This window comes from Chlorocebus sabaeus, chromosome 16, assembly GCF_047675955.1.
Source record: "Chlorocebus sabaeus isolate Y175 chromosome 16, mChlSab1.0.hap1, whole genome shotgun sequence".
In the NCBI taxonomy this organism is placed as follows: Eukaryota; Metazoa; Chordata; class Mammalia; order Primates; family Cercopithecidae; genus Chlorocebus; species Chlorocebus sabaeus.
In genome coordinates, this window is record NC_132919.1 from 638,910 (window position 1) to 653,004 (window position 14,095).

The 14,095-nt window shown below is 50.1% G+C and overlaps 1 protein-coding gene and 1 pseudogene across 1 annotated transcript in view; both read right to left on the reverse strand.

Moving 5' to 3' along the window:
• VPS53 (VPS53 subunit of GARP complex) overlaps positions 1 to 14,095 on the reverse strand; it is a 168,980-nt gene that overhangs the window by 109,576 nt on the left and 45,309 nt on the right. Inside the window, exons 5-6 of the mRNA XM_073023847.1 lie at positions 7,459 to 7,545; positions 1,490 to 1,605 (exon numbers count right to left, since the gene is read on the reverse strand). Coding sequence (XP_072879948.1) covers positions 1,490 to 1,605; positions 7,459 to 7,545 — 203 coding nt within the window. The remainder of the gene's footprint in view (positions 1 to 1,489; positions 1,606 to 7,458; positions 7,546 to 14,095) is intronic.
• Positions 1,615 to 4,417, reverse strand: LOC103242084 (small ribosomal subunit protein eS4, X isoform-like; annotated as a pseudogene).

Below are 14,095 nucleotides of genomic sequence, written 5' to 3' on the forward strand. Positions count from 1 at the left end.
CACCACCTGGTCTCAACCACTGCCTGGTCTCACCACCGCCTATTCTCACCACCGCCTGGTCTTAACCACCGCCTAGTCTCACCAGCGCCTGGTCTCACCACTGCCTGGTCTCACCACTGCCTGTTCTCACCACTGCCTGGTCTCACCACCGCCTGTTCCCACCAGTGCCTGTTCTCACCACCACCTGGTCTCAACCACTGCCTGGTCTCACCACCGCCTGTTCTCACCACCGCCTGGTCTTAACCACCGCCTAGTCTCACCACTGCCTGGTCTCACCACCGCCTGTTCTCACCAGCACCTGTTCTCACCAGCACCTGGTCTCACCACTGCCTGGTCTCACCACCGCCTGTTCTCACCACTGCCTGGTCTCACCACTGCCTGGTCTCACTGGTGCCTGTTCTCACCACCGCCTGATCTTAACCACCGCCTAGTCTCACCACTGCCTGGTCTCACCACTGCCTGGTCTCACCAGCGCCTGTTCTCACCAGCACCTGTTCTCACCAGCACCTGGTCTCACCACTGCCTGGTCTCACCACCACCTGTTCTCACCACTGCCTGTTCTCACCAGCGCCTGTTCTCACCAGCACCTGGTCTCACCGCTGCCTGGTCTGATGGTTTGGCGGACACCCACCACCCAAGAAGGACAAGTGTGACTGCCCTCTGGTCTCCCTCTGGCCCCTGCTCTCACTGCTCACAGGGCAGTGGACCGGGGGTCCCTGGAGCTCATCCAATACCTAGAGAGGTCAGGAAGGGGCCCGTCCCTCCTCCTCTTTCTCTCAAGGCACTCTCCCACTTCCCCCACCCAGGACTTCGAATGCTGTATCTCAGTTTCTATGAAGACGAGCTTTCCCTGTCCACACATGGAATCACACTGAGGCCGGAGCAGGGGGAGTCCCCAGTCTGAGATGGGCCACAGAGGTGAGCTGGATGTCAGAATCTTGCTAGTAAAGGAGGCTTTAGATTGCTTCTCTGTAGTAAACAACCAGCTCTTCCTTCTAATACTATTTCTAATGTTCTGATGTATCATTCCCTCTACAAACCAAATGGAAAGCTAATAAAAAGTAGATTGAAAAAAAGTGGTTTGAATGATTGAGTTCTGTCTCCTATATAGGGTCTCTTTGATGACAGCGCAACTCAGCCTGACGCAAGTAGGAAACTCGCCAAGGCAGAAGCAGCCGGGAGTGAACATGGGCCCGCGTCCCTCTGTCTGCCTTGATGGTACAGAGCTGCAGCCTGAAGACAGGCCATATTCTCGGAATCGTTCTGAGAGGCTTCCTGGGTCCCCTTCTGACCGGCTGCCAGTGTTCGTTAGGTTTTGAACACCAGACGGCACAAAGCAAAAACGGTGACCGGACACTTGAAGCCAATTTGCAAAAGGTGGAACGGGATGGTGAGACTTTCCCGGCTGAGAAGTAAACAGGCCGACAACACCATTTCTCTATGTGACACATTTCCCGTGGCCCCAGAAGAGAAAGGTGGCATTGCTTACTCGAGGGAGTCGACACCTCCTGCCAGCATGTGCAGGTGGTTCAGCGTGGTGATTGAGGTGGTCAGGTGGCGTTTGGCGTGATCTAATTGCTTAATATCACGGGTGATTTCTTTCACCTAAACATTGAAAAACCAAAGAGAGAAAGGAAGACGGTTAAGAAGGATGTAAAACGCTTCCGCAAGTAGCTCCCTAAGAAACGAATGCAGATGAAGCAGGGAAAAATCTCAGGTTAGCAAATACTCTCACAATACAAAATCAAAATAATTCCCAACCAGGCATTTAAATTTAATGTGGCATCTCTTTGGACTTTACTCGGAGTTATAAAACCTTCAGCTGCGAGCATGAAATCAACTTTATTTTTTATCCCAAATGAAATGATCCAAACAGCAATTCAGTACTGAGCACACAGGACAGAGGAGGCAAGCACAGCACCATTCCTCCTAAACAAGGTGAGGAAAGTGTGCCTTCTGGTGCTGACGCCGCTGGCCGTACAAAATGCCTCAGTCAGCACCTGGTCCTCAGACGGTCTTTCCCAACGGAACGAGGGCCTGAGCCTCCAGCAAAGACTTTCAAATCTCAAGAAGACTGAAACAGAAGCCCTGTAACACACACCTAACATGTAAGTTACCAGGAGGGCAGGCGCAGTCTTCAGGGAGTGAGAAGGCAGTTTGGGGAGTAAGAACCTGACAGTGTTGTTCCAGCAGGTGCAAGAGAAGAGAAGCTGTCTCTGGGAACGCAAGTGTATTTCAGTCACCAGAAAAGCATATTCAATAGAGAAGTTGGAAAAATTCCCCAACTTTACTAACACCCAGGTGAAATCATCCACTGTGTTTCTTGGTCCACACTAAGAAACTTTGTGTGTGTGTGTGTGTGTGTGTGTTTTATCACGCCACATTAGTTTTAATTATGTACAAAGATCTAACACGTCACACACGGACCATTTCACCCGCTGCTCTGTTTGGCTGCCAGTCTCGTCTCTCTCTTCCGCAATGGTGAGGCGGGTACCCCTTCCTCGGGGAAGAGAAATCCATGGTTTGTTGCCAATAGTGAAAATGTTGGAAAGTCGAGTGGCAAAGCTGTTCACATGAACCACATCAAAAGATCCAGGGTGCCTCTCTCTGTTGGGGTCACACCAATTCTTCCTAGGTTGGCAGCTCCAGTCACCATACACAGCTTACCAGTGTCGAACTTGACGAAATCAATAATCTTGCCAGTCTCCAAATCAATCTGGTGTCATTCACCTCGATGAGGGGTCAGGGCAGCGGACGGTACGAGCATCATGGTCACCAGAGGAGGGACTCCTTTTGTGCCGACAAAGATTTTTCTCACTCTGCACAACTCGTACTTGGCCTCCTCGGGTGTAATACGATGTACAGCAAAGCGACCCTTGGTGTCACAGATCAAATGGAGATTCCCGCCTGTCTTGTCAATGCTGATGACATCCATGAACCCAGCAGGGTAGGTTGTATCAGTTCGGACCTTGCCATCGATCTTAATGAACCGCTGCATGCAAGTCTTCTTTCCTTAAGTCTGTTCCTTAGGAAAATGATGAGCAGGAGACACTCTCTCAACTTGGGGGACCGTGGACGGACGAGGAGCAAACACACCAGTCCATTTATCCAGCACCCAATGCTTTGGAGCCGCCATGCGCTTCAGACGCTTTTTGGCACCACGAGCCATGGCTGCGTTAGGCGAGGAAAGGGGACCTCCATCTTCCGGTGCACGCAGCGAAACTTTCTCAACAGCAATTTGGTTGCCCAGGTTCTGTGACACCTGGAAGGAAGGGACTGCCCTGGATACCAAGCACAAACACTGCAGTCACGGGATAGATGCATCCCACTAAAGGGAGAAACTCGGCAGTGAGTTCGTGGGCCCCGTGAACTCATAAAGGTTACGACCTGCCCAGCTCAAGTCCACACCCACAATCCTGCAAGCCTCACCTGGATCTCAGCTGTAAAAAGCCTCTTTCATGGGGACTTCCCAATCAAGCCTTCCTTCCTTCTACAACCCCCAAACAACCTCTGTTTCCACTGAATTAAAAAAAAAAAAAAGAAAGTTTAAGACCCACCACTACTTTACCAAATACTTGAATTTGGGACCAAAAAAACAACCCAGGAGTGGTGTCACAAGCTGGATATACAAGGCTGAAGACGGGCCCTGTAATCTGATCACCCACTTGCCAATCTGAAATCAGCATCCTTTTTCCTACAAAAAAATCTCTGTATCTCTTCCAGGGTTTTTAGCTTTGGTCTAACATAGGGAGTCTTTATTTTTTATTTTTATTTATTTATTTATTTGTTTATTTATTTATTGAGAAGGAGTCTCGCTCTGTTGCCCAGGCTGGAGTACAGTAGTGCGATCTCAGCTCACTGCAGCCTCCACCTCCCAGGCAAGCGATTCTCTGCCTCAGCCTCCAGAGCACCTGGGATTACAGGTGTGCACCACGATGCCTGGTTAATTTTTGTTTTTTTAGTAGAGACACAGTTTTGCCATGTTGGCCAGGCTGGCCCTGAACTCCTGGCCTCAAGTAATCCGCCCTCCTTGGCCTACCAAAGTGCTGGGATTACAGGCGTGAGCCACAGTGCCCGGCCGCATCGGGGGTCTTTAACCACCGTGTTCAAAGTCACAGTCATCTACGACTCTTCCTGGTCCCTGCATCGTTAAGTCATTAAGTCCTAAATATTCTTCCTCTGCTTCATCTCAAGAATCTATCCCTTCTCTCTATTCCTTGTTCAGGCCCTCACTGCTCTGCACTGGAGCTGACTGATCTCTTTATTCCCAGGCTCTCCCATCACTCCCCATCCCACAGCCTGTGTTTCTCTAGACAAACTGAACCACAAATTTTTCCCCAAACAAAGCCTTCAATGGCAGGGCATGCCAGGGGTACTCAGATAAAACCGACACGAGACCACCTGCGAGACAGAATGCCCATGGGCAGCGAAAACGGGCAGAGCTGAAGCGGGAGGTTCTAGAGTCAGACAGATCCAGGGCTGAACCCCAGCTCTACCACTCACCAACACTGCATCCTAGAACAAGTTTCTCAGCTTCACGGAGTCAGTTTTCTCATCGATAAGATGGGTGATCACAGAGATAATAATGATCCTAAAACCTAGTTCGGAAGGTTGTTGTGAGGGCTAAATCAGAGTGCTGGTGCAAAGCAGCCGGTACAGAGCTGACACTGAATGAGCTCAAGAAAGATCACTTCTGGCCGGGCGCGGTGGCTCAAGCCTGTAATCCCAGCACTTTGGGAGGCCGAGACGGGCGGATCACGAGGTCAGGAGATCGAGACCATCCTGGCTAACATGGTGAAACCCCGTCTCTACTAAAAAAATACAAAAAACTAGCCGGGCGTGGTGGCGGCGCCTGTAGTCCCAGCTACTCGGGAGGCTGAGGCAGGAGAATGGCGTAAACCCAGGAGGCGGAGCTTGCAGTGAGCTGAGATCCGGCCACTGCACTCCAGCCTGGGCGACAGAGCCAGACTCCGTCTCAAAAAAAAAAAAAAAAAAAAAAAAAAAAAAAGAAAGATCACTTCTCCGACGCAGGGAGGCCCCTGACACTACTGCCACGGAATGAAAGATGAAATGCTCCCGATTACCGTAAATACAACATCGCACGCAGGACTGTGTAAAGACAATGCCAGGCTGGGCTGCCAGAATGAGCCAACAGCGCGTGATGTGCTTCTCCCTGCAGAAAGCCTATGAACGGATGTGCAGTCAGGGAGGTTTCACATCACCAAGATTCCTATCCCAGAAAAGCAGATGTTAATAGCACTGGGAATGGAATGTGACCCTTGTGGAGAGACTATAGACGGACGCATGGGGGGGACACCTGTTCATATGGATAAGATAGGGCTACAAACGCCCTCATCTTCCATGGCTCTTCTAGGCCTCTTTACGGTTAAGACATACTCCCTTCTGAGAATTTCTGGTCTAACCGGTTGTCTAGCTTCACATCCTGTTTCTCTGGATTGTTTGTAACCAGGTTTCGCTGCAACTGTTACTGCTGATTAATATCTCGCTAATCATAGGTTATGGAAAGACTGTGTTCCCGTTTTAAGGTTCTGTTAGAAATTGCTGATGCACACACTCTATTGTAAATTCTTATCTGTATACTGTACTTCTGCATACAGATGTTATGTTAAAGAATTACTTCATCCCCATGTGACCATCTCATCTCATCATCAAATGACCCTAAATCCTTCACTAACCTACCCCCGCCCTCACTAAACTTAATAATAAATGCTGGCATATCCAGTGCATTGTTGGCACCGTGGGACCAGAAGGCGGTGACCCCCCTGGACCCAGCTTTCACTATCTTATGTGTGTCTATTATTTCTCGACCTGCCGATCCGCCTGGGAACAAAGAGAGAGCCCCGCTGCATTGTGGGCTGCTGGCCAGATCCCGCAATACCCCCCCCACTCCCCCCACTTCCTCCCTTCAGCACAGCACTGTGCGGGAAAGCAAACTGCTTTCAAATAAGACATCTCATAACTTGGGAGCAAACTGTCAGTGCAAACCCCCTCAGTTGGAAGAGGAAGCATACTCCAGAACTCAGATTAGCATCATAAGGATATCAATAAATGCAATCAGCTCCAGCAAAAGCAGTGTGGGACGCTCTCACTGATCACCACGCTTTGAGGCTCCTGGGTCCTGCTGGGTGTGGTGCCTCCTTGGGGAAGGACCACAGAAAATCCAGGTCCCTAGAATATGCTCAGTGCTCTTCATATGTTTAATTTTCACAACAACCCTGTGAGGCAAATACCATTATTCCTGTTTCACAGTTGACGAAACTGGAATTCTGAGACAACTGAGAGACAAGACACTACTGAGTCCGAATCTGAACCCAGGATCCAGCACTTCCCAGTGCCTCCCACGGGGGAGAAGAGTCTGAACCCAGGATCCAGCACTTCCCAGTGCCTCCCACGGGGGAGGAGAGTCTGAACCCAGGATCCAGCACTTCCCAGTGCCTCCCATGGGGGAGAAGAGTCTGAACCCAGGATCCAGCACTTCCCAGTGCCTCCCACGGGGGAGAAGAGTCTGAACCCAGGATCCAGCACTTCCCAGTGCCTCCCATGGGGGTGGAGAGGGTGCATGAATGCTGGGTTCTCGGTCTTCAGAGCAAGCTTCTGAGCACATCACTGGGGGACACAGATTCGTCAAGGGGGAACTCAACTAAAACCACACACACGGATCATGGGCAGGGGATATCCCTCCTCCCTGCATCCCTCCCTCCTCCCAGCTCCAGGGCCATTCTCAGTGTGCACCGAGCTACACACCACACATCTCGATGGAGAAATGCATGGTACCAATACCAAGAGATGTTAGAGAAAGGAACATCCAAAATGACTAGGAAACCATTTTCAGAAAGGAGAAAAAAAAATTGTAGCCAGGCGCGGGGGCTCACGCTTGTAATCCCAGCACTTCGACTATGTAAAGGCCGGGCGTGGGGGCTCACGCCTGTAATCCCAGCACTTTGGGAGGCTGAGGTGGGCGGATCATGAGGTCAGGAGATCAAGACCATCCTGGCCAATGTGTTGAAACCTCGTCTCTACTAAAAATACAAAAATTAGCCGGGTGTGGTAGCGGGTGCCTGTAATCCCAGCTACTCGGGCGACTCAGGCAGAGGAATCACTTGAACCTGGGAGGCAGAGGTTGCGGTGAGCCGAGATTGCACCAATGTGCTCTAGCCTGGGTGACAGGTCAAGACTCTGTCAGAAGAAAAAAAAAAAAAAAAAGGTGCCTGTTTAAACCCAGGGCTGCAGACCAGGGCAGCAGAGATGGTGAGTCCCTGTGCCCAGCAGCTCCCCGTGAACTGATCTGAATGCATTCCCAGGGGCTTGCTTTAGAGATGCAGATGACCGTGGTTGGCAGGAGGCGCCATTATTAGAAAAAGCTCTTATTAGAATGCCTAGATGAGAAGCTCACTTCCTCTTTTGGTGCAAAAAAGTTAGGAAGAAATCAGAACTCACCATTTGCTCTGATTTTTCAGCTTTGTCTTTGATGTCTTTGATTTTGCCAAAGAGCTGCTGGATAGCTTTCTGAGCCTCTTCAAGTGCCTAGAGTAAGAGAAACACATGGACAACAAAAGGCAGCTGGAGACAGCACCGGTCACTATGCTGTAATCCACGCTGGGATCCTGACTCGTCGTGCTTATGCCAACGATTTTTCTGTACCAAAATAGTAGAGACCTATAGCGTCGGGTATCTGCGTACAGGCAAACACTCGGGACTCTCACCAACGTGCCTCACAAAGTTTTAACTTAAAACTAAATGATTCCCCCCATCTCAGTGATTACTGTACACGTTACTGATAACAACAAATAGGACAAGTATATATCTGTGTGTGGGTGTATGCAAGCAACCATGCGCAGTGACCTTCAAAGCCTCCTACAGAGGGACGGGGTAGCTCTAAATTGGGGCGAGGGAAAGCTCTGGACTTGGAAGTTCCAGATTGTGCCTTCAAAAAACCCTGAACCGTGAATGGGGACTCCAGAACTGCAACAAATCTTAAAGACTTTCATAGTAAGTCATTTGAAAACCAACGAAATGCACTTAGAAAGGAACGCTGGGCCGGGCGCGGTGGCTCATGCCTGTAATCCGAGCACTTTGGGAGGCCGAGGCTGGCGGATCACGAGGTCAGGAGATCGAGACCATCCTGGCTAACTCGGTGAAACCCGTCTCTACTAAAAATACAAAAAATTAGCCAGGCGTGGTGGCGGTACCTGTAGTCCCAGTCACTCGGGAGGCTGAGGCAGGACAATGGCATCAACCCGGGAGGCGGAGCTTGCAGTGAGCCAAGATCGCACCACTGCACTCCAGCCTGGGAGACAGACAGAGCGAGAATCCATCTCAGAAAAAAAAAAGGGGGGCACTGAAAGCTAACGGTGGCTCACACCTGTAATCCCAGCACTTCAGAGGCTGAGGCAGGAGGATTGCTTGAGCCCAGGAGTTCAAGACTAGCCTGGGGAACATGGCGAGACTCAGTCTCTGAAAAAAAAAAAAAAAAAAAAAGCTAGCCAGACATGGTGGCACACGCCTGTAGTCTCAACTACTTGGGAGGCTGAGGTGGGAAGATTACTTGAGCCTGGGAGGTCAAGGCTGCAGTGAACTGGGATCACGCCACTGCACTCCAGCCTGGTGACGGAGCGAGACCTTGTCTCAAAAAACAAGCAAAAAGCTAATGGTGAGCCCAGTATTTCCACTGACATAAACACCTGCAAAGACGGATGCTATACAATAAAAGTATTCCAACACGGCTGCAGCTTCTGCCAGGAGGAGAAGCAACATGAGGGCAGTTGTGAGACATGCAGACCAGAAAGTGTCTGTGAGCGCCAGCAGCCCACGGACGTGCATAGACCATACGCACTGGACTGTCCGCTGGACTGTCTGTGACTAAAGACTGCCTACAGCTAAAGTGTCTGTGAGCGCCAGCAGCCCACGGACGTGCATAGACCATACGCACTATAATAAAGACGATGAATTCCTGCGGCAGTTATAGTACTAGCCACGAGTCGGCATCTCCTTAACTCACTCCTTCAGTCATTCAATGAGTATTTACTGAATGCCTCCCATACACCAGGCTTGATTCTGAGCATGGGGAATCCAATGGGAAACAAGACAGTATAGTCCCTCTCTCTGTCCTCAAGGAACGAACTTACTTTGAGAAGTAAGGGGGAGGAGATCCTCTAAAAGCAACAAAATAAAGAAACAAGTGTGTCTTTACTTTGGATACACAAGTGTTCCTAAGTGTGACAGGTGTGGTGAAGGACTTATGCAGAGTGATGAGAATAAGGGAGATGGTGGTCACGGAAGGTCTCCTGAGAAAGGGCACCCAAATCAGGGCTGCAGGATGAGGAGGTGTCAGAATTTGTAGATTTGGAGTAAGAGGATTTTTTTTTTTTTTTTGACATGGAGTCTCGCTCTGTCTCCCAGGCTGGAGTGAGTGGCACGATCTCGGCTCACTGCAAGCTCCGCCTCCCGGGTTTACGCCATTCTCCTCCCTCAGCCTCCCGAGTAACTGGTACTACAGGCGCCCGCCACGACACCCAGCTAATTTTTTGTATTTTTAGTAGAGAGGGGGTTTCACCATGTTAGCCAGGATGGTCTTGATCTCCCGACCTCGTGATCCACCTGCCTTGGCCTCCCAAAGCGCTGGGATTACAGGGTGAGCCACCGCACCCGGCCTGGAGTAAGAGTTTTTTAAGCAGAGAGAACAGCAAATGCAAAGACCCTGACAGAGAAAAGACCCCAATGTTTTGGAAGTCCAAAAAGAAAGACAGTAGGTGGTAGTGTAATATCGCAGTGGGAAGTGTCTAGAAATAATCTGGAGAGGTAGGCAGGAGCCAGGGCATGGAGGGGCTCAAAGCATGAGGATTCTGGTCTGAGTGCAGATGAGAAGCCACTGAAGGGTTTTAAACAAGGGACAGACGCACAGTTTACTTGTATAAAAGACTGTCCTGGCTGTTATGTGGCAAGAGAGTTGTGCAGGGGCAGGAGGGAAAGCAGGAGTGAAAGGCCTGTGAAAAGTTGCTACAGCTGTCCACACGAGACGGTGGAGGTCTGGACAAGGCAGCCAGTGCTGATGGGAAGACGCGGAGCGATGCAGGGTTTCTAGGAAGCTCTAACGCACAGGACTCATGGACGGACTCTGTGTGGTTCCGGAACAAGGGTGAGGGAAGAACCAAGGACGACTCCCGGGTCTGGTTCACTGACTGAACCAGGGAACGCAGGAGGAGGACGGGTCCGACAGGCAGGTGTGTCATGGCGGCTGGGAGTGGAGAGTCCCATCTGCAATATGTTACGGGCGCCTGTGCTGTGGCTGGAATGTCCCCAAAGTCATGCACTGGAAACATAATCCCCAGTGCAACGGTGTTGACAGGCGGGGCCTTTACCAGGCGACCAGGTCATGAGGGGTTTGCCCTCATGAATGAACGAATGGCACCATCCCAAGAGTGGGCTCTTGATAAAAGGATCTGTTCAGCCACCTTCTCAAGCATGTGCACACTTTCTTGCCTTCTACCTCTGCCATGGGATGGCGCGGTGAGAAGGCCCTCTCCGCGGGACGACGCTGTAAGAAGCCCTCGCCACAGGACGACGCCATAAGAAGCCCTTTCCATAAGAAGCCCGTGCCAGATGTGGGCCCGTTGACCTTGAACTTCCCAGCCTCCAGAATTGCAAGAAAGAAATCTCTTTTCTTGGCCGGGCGCGGTGGCTCAAGCCTGTAATCCCAGCACTTTGGGAGGCCGAGACGGGCGGATCACGAGGTCAGGAGATCGAGACCATCCTGGCTAACATGGTGAAACCCCGTCTCTCCTAAAAAATACAAAGAACTAGCCGGGCGAGGTGGCGGGCGCCTGTACTCCCAGCTACTCGGGAGGCTGAAGCAGGAGAATGGCCTAAGCCCAGGAGGCGGAGCTTGCAGTGAGCTGAGATCCGGCTACTGCACCCCAGCCTGAGCAACAGAGCAAGACTCAGTCTCAAAAAAAAAAAAAAAGAAATCTCTTTTCTTTATAAATGATTGTCTGTACTATTCTGTTACAGTAACATAAAACACACTAAGAAAACTGGTATCAAGAAGTGGGCTATTGCTATAGTAAATACCTGAAAACATGGCTTTGGAACTGGGTAATGGACAGATGTGGAACAGTTTTGAAGTGAATGCTGGAAAAAGCCTGTATTGCTGTGAACAGAGTGCTAACGGCGATTCGGCTAAGGGGGATTTGGCTAACGGGGATTCGGCTAAGGGGGATTCAGCTACAGGCTCAGAAGAAAAACAGAAATGTAGAGAAAGTCTGGAACTTCTTAGAAATGACTTAGTGGTTGTGACAGAGTGTTGGCAGAAATACAGACAGGAGCCTGGGCACGGTGGCTCACACCTGTCATCCCAGTACTTTGGGAGGCCAAGGCGGGCGGATTACCGGAAGTCTGGAGTTCGAGACCAGCCTGACCAACATGGTGAAACCCCATCTCTACTCAAAATACAAAAATTAGCCAAGCATGGTGGCAGGTGCCTGTAATCCCAGCTACTCGGGAGGCTGAGGCAGAAGAATCACTTAAACCCAGAAGGCGGAGGCTGCAGTGAGCTGAGATAGCATCATTGTACTCCAACCTGGGTGACAAGAGCAAGACTGTCTCCACCAAAAAAAAGATAGCTTACTTGAGATCAAGTAGAGACATTAAGTTGGACATAAGATTCTGGAGCTGGAAAGAGAGGTGACAGGCTGGGATTTAAATTCAGAAGACATTACTTAAAGATGATATTTAAGTCTATAAGACTAGAAAAAGTTACCTAGGAAGAGAGAATAGACAGAGAAGAGAAGACGGCACAGGGTTGACCCTTGGGTATGCCAATATTCAGACGTCTAACACAAAAAAAGCAGAGATGCAGAGAAAAACCACCAGTGACATGAGAAAAAATCAGGGACAATGGGTGTTACAGAAGCCAAACAAAAGTGTCTGAAGGAAGAGGAAAGAGTGATTGTGCCTTCTGTTGTTAAAAACTCATATAAGATGCCGGGTGCGGTGGTTCATGCCTGTTACCCCAGCACTTTGGGAGGCCAAGGTGGGTGGATCACCCGAGGTCAGGAGTTCAAGACCAGCCTGGCCAGTATGATGAAACCCTATCTCTACTCAAAATACGAAAATGAGCTGGGCGTGGTGGCGGGCGCCTGTAGTCCCAGCTACTCAGGAGGCTGAGACAGGAGAATTGCTTGAACCTGGGAGGTAGAGGTTGCAGTGAGCCAAGATCACACCATTGCACTCCAGCCTGGGCGACAAGAGCAAAACTCCGTCCAAAAAAAAAAAAAAAACACCTCATGCGGATCACGAAGTCAAGAGTTCCAGACCAGCCTGAGCAACATGGTGAAACCCCGTCTCTACTAAAAATACAAAAATTAGCCAGGCATGGTGGCCCGTGCCTGTAATCTCAGCTACTCAGGAGGCTGAGGCACGAGAATCACTTGAACCCAGGAAACAGAAGGTACAGTGAGCCAAGATCATGCCATTGCACTCCAGCCTGGGCGACAGAGCGAGACTCCATCTCAAAAAAAAAAAAAAAATGAAGACAGCTGCTACTGATTTGGCAACAGGCGAGTTGTTGGTGACCTTGACAAGAGCAGTCTCAGTGCAGTTAAGGGAACGGACAGCGATGAAAGGATGAAGCAGAGGCTGTGGTCACAGACCAGGCCAGCAAAGGATGGCCGTGGGCTGAAGCCAGTCTGCCACGTCCACCGCCTGTTTTTGTGAACAATGTGTTTTTGGAACACAATCAAACCTATTTGTTTAAGTATTGTTTATGGGGATTTTGCCACACAATGGCAGAGATAAAGAGTTACAACAGAGACCATATGGTCAGTAAAGGCTAAAATATTTACTATCTAGCCCTTAACAGAAAGTTTGCTGACCCTGGTATAGACTTTTTTTTTCCCCCCAAGAAGTTTTTGCTATGAGAAGGGCAGAAAAATAGGGCAATAGATGGGGTAAAAGGAGTAATTTTTAAAGATGAGAAATGCTTGCATACGTCTGCTTGGGAATGATTTAGCAGGAGAGAAATTTATTTGGGGGGGGCGGGTAACGGGTTAATTACAGAAGAGGACTTTTTGAAACATAATGTTCTTGAATTGTTTAGTGCAGGGGACCCCAAGCCCTGGGCCGTGGGCCAGTACCAGTCCGTGGCCTCACAGGAACTGGGTTGCACAGCAGGAGGCGAGCAGTGGGCAAGTGAACGACCATGACCTTCTCAGCTCCCCGTCCTCCGATCAGCGGGGGCATTAGATTCTCAGAGGCGCGCGAACCCTATTGTGAACTGTGCACGCGAGGGATCTAGGTTGTGTGCCTCTTTTTTTTTTTTTTTTTTTGAGACGGAGTCTCGCTCTGTCGCCCAGGCTGGAGTGAGTGGCGCGATCTCAGCTCACTGCAACTCCGCCTCCTGGGTTTACGCCATTCTCCTGCCTCAGCCTCCCGAGTAGCTGGGACTACAGGCGCCCGCCACCTCACCCGGCTAGTTTTTTGTATTTTTAGTAGAGACAGGGTTTCACCGTGTTAGCCAGGATGGTCTTGATCTCCTGACCTCGTGATCCGCCCGTCTCGGCCTCCCAAAGTGTTGGGATTACAGGCTTGAGCCACCGCACCCGGCCAGTTGTGTGCTTCTTAACGGAATCTAACTAATGTCTGGTTATCCGAGGTAGAACAGTTCCATCCTGAAATCATGTCCCTCTCTCTGGTCCATGGGAAAACTGTCTTCCAAAAAACTGCTCCCTGGTGCCAAAAAGGCTGGGGACCACTGGTTTAGTGTATGAGTATTAGCCCTTTAGCAGGGTTATAAGTATCCTTTAGAACGGGGACCAAGGATATGAACAGCATTCCTATAAAGCCTATAGCTGAGCCAATCATCCATCTACTTTACCAGGGACACGCTGAGTTTATGATTCAGTATAAGTATTAGTAGCTCCCTTTCCTTCTCAAAGTGACTCTGGTGATAAATCACACGGTCACCTCACCTACAGCATCTAACCAAGGCTACAGCACAGCGGGAACTTGGCAAATATCACCTGCTGATTAAAAGCACCACGGTGCACCTGTCAGAGTGCTGGTGCCGAGGCTGCTGCTC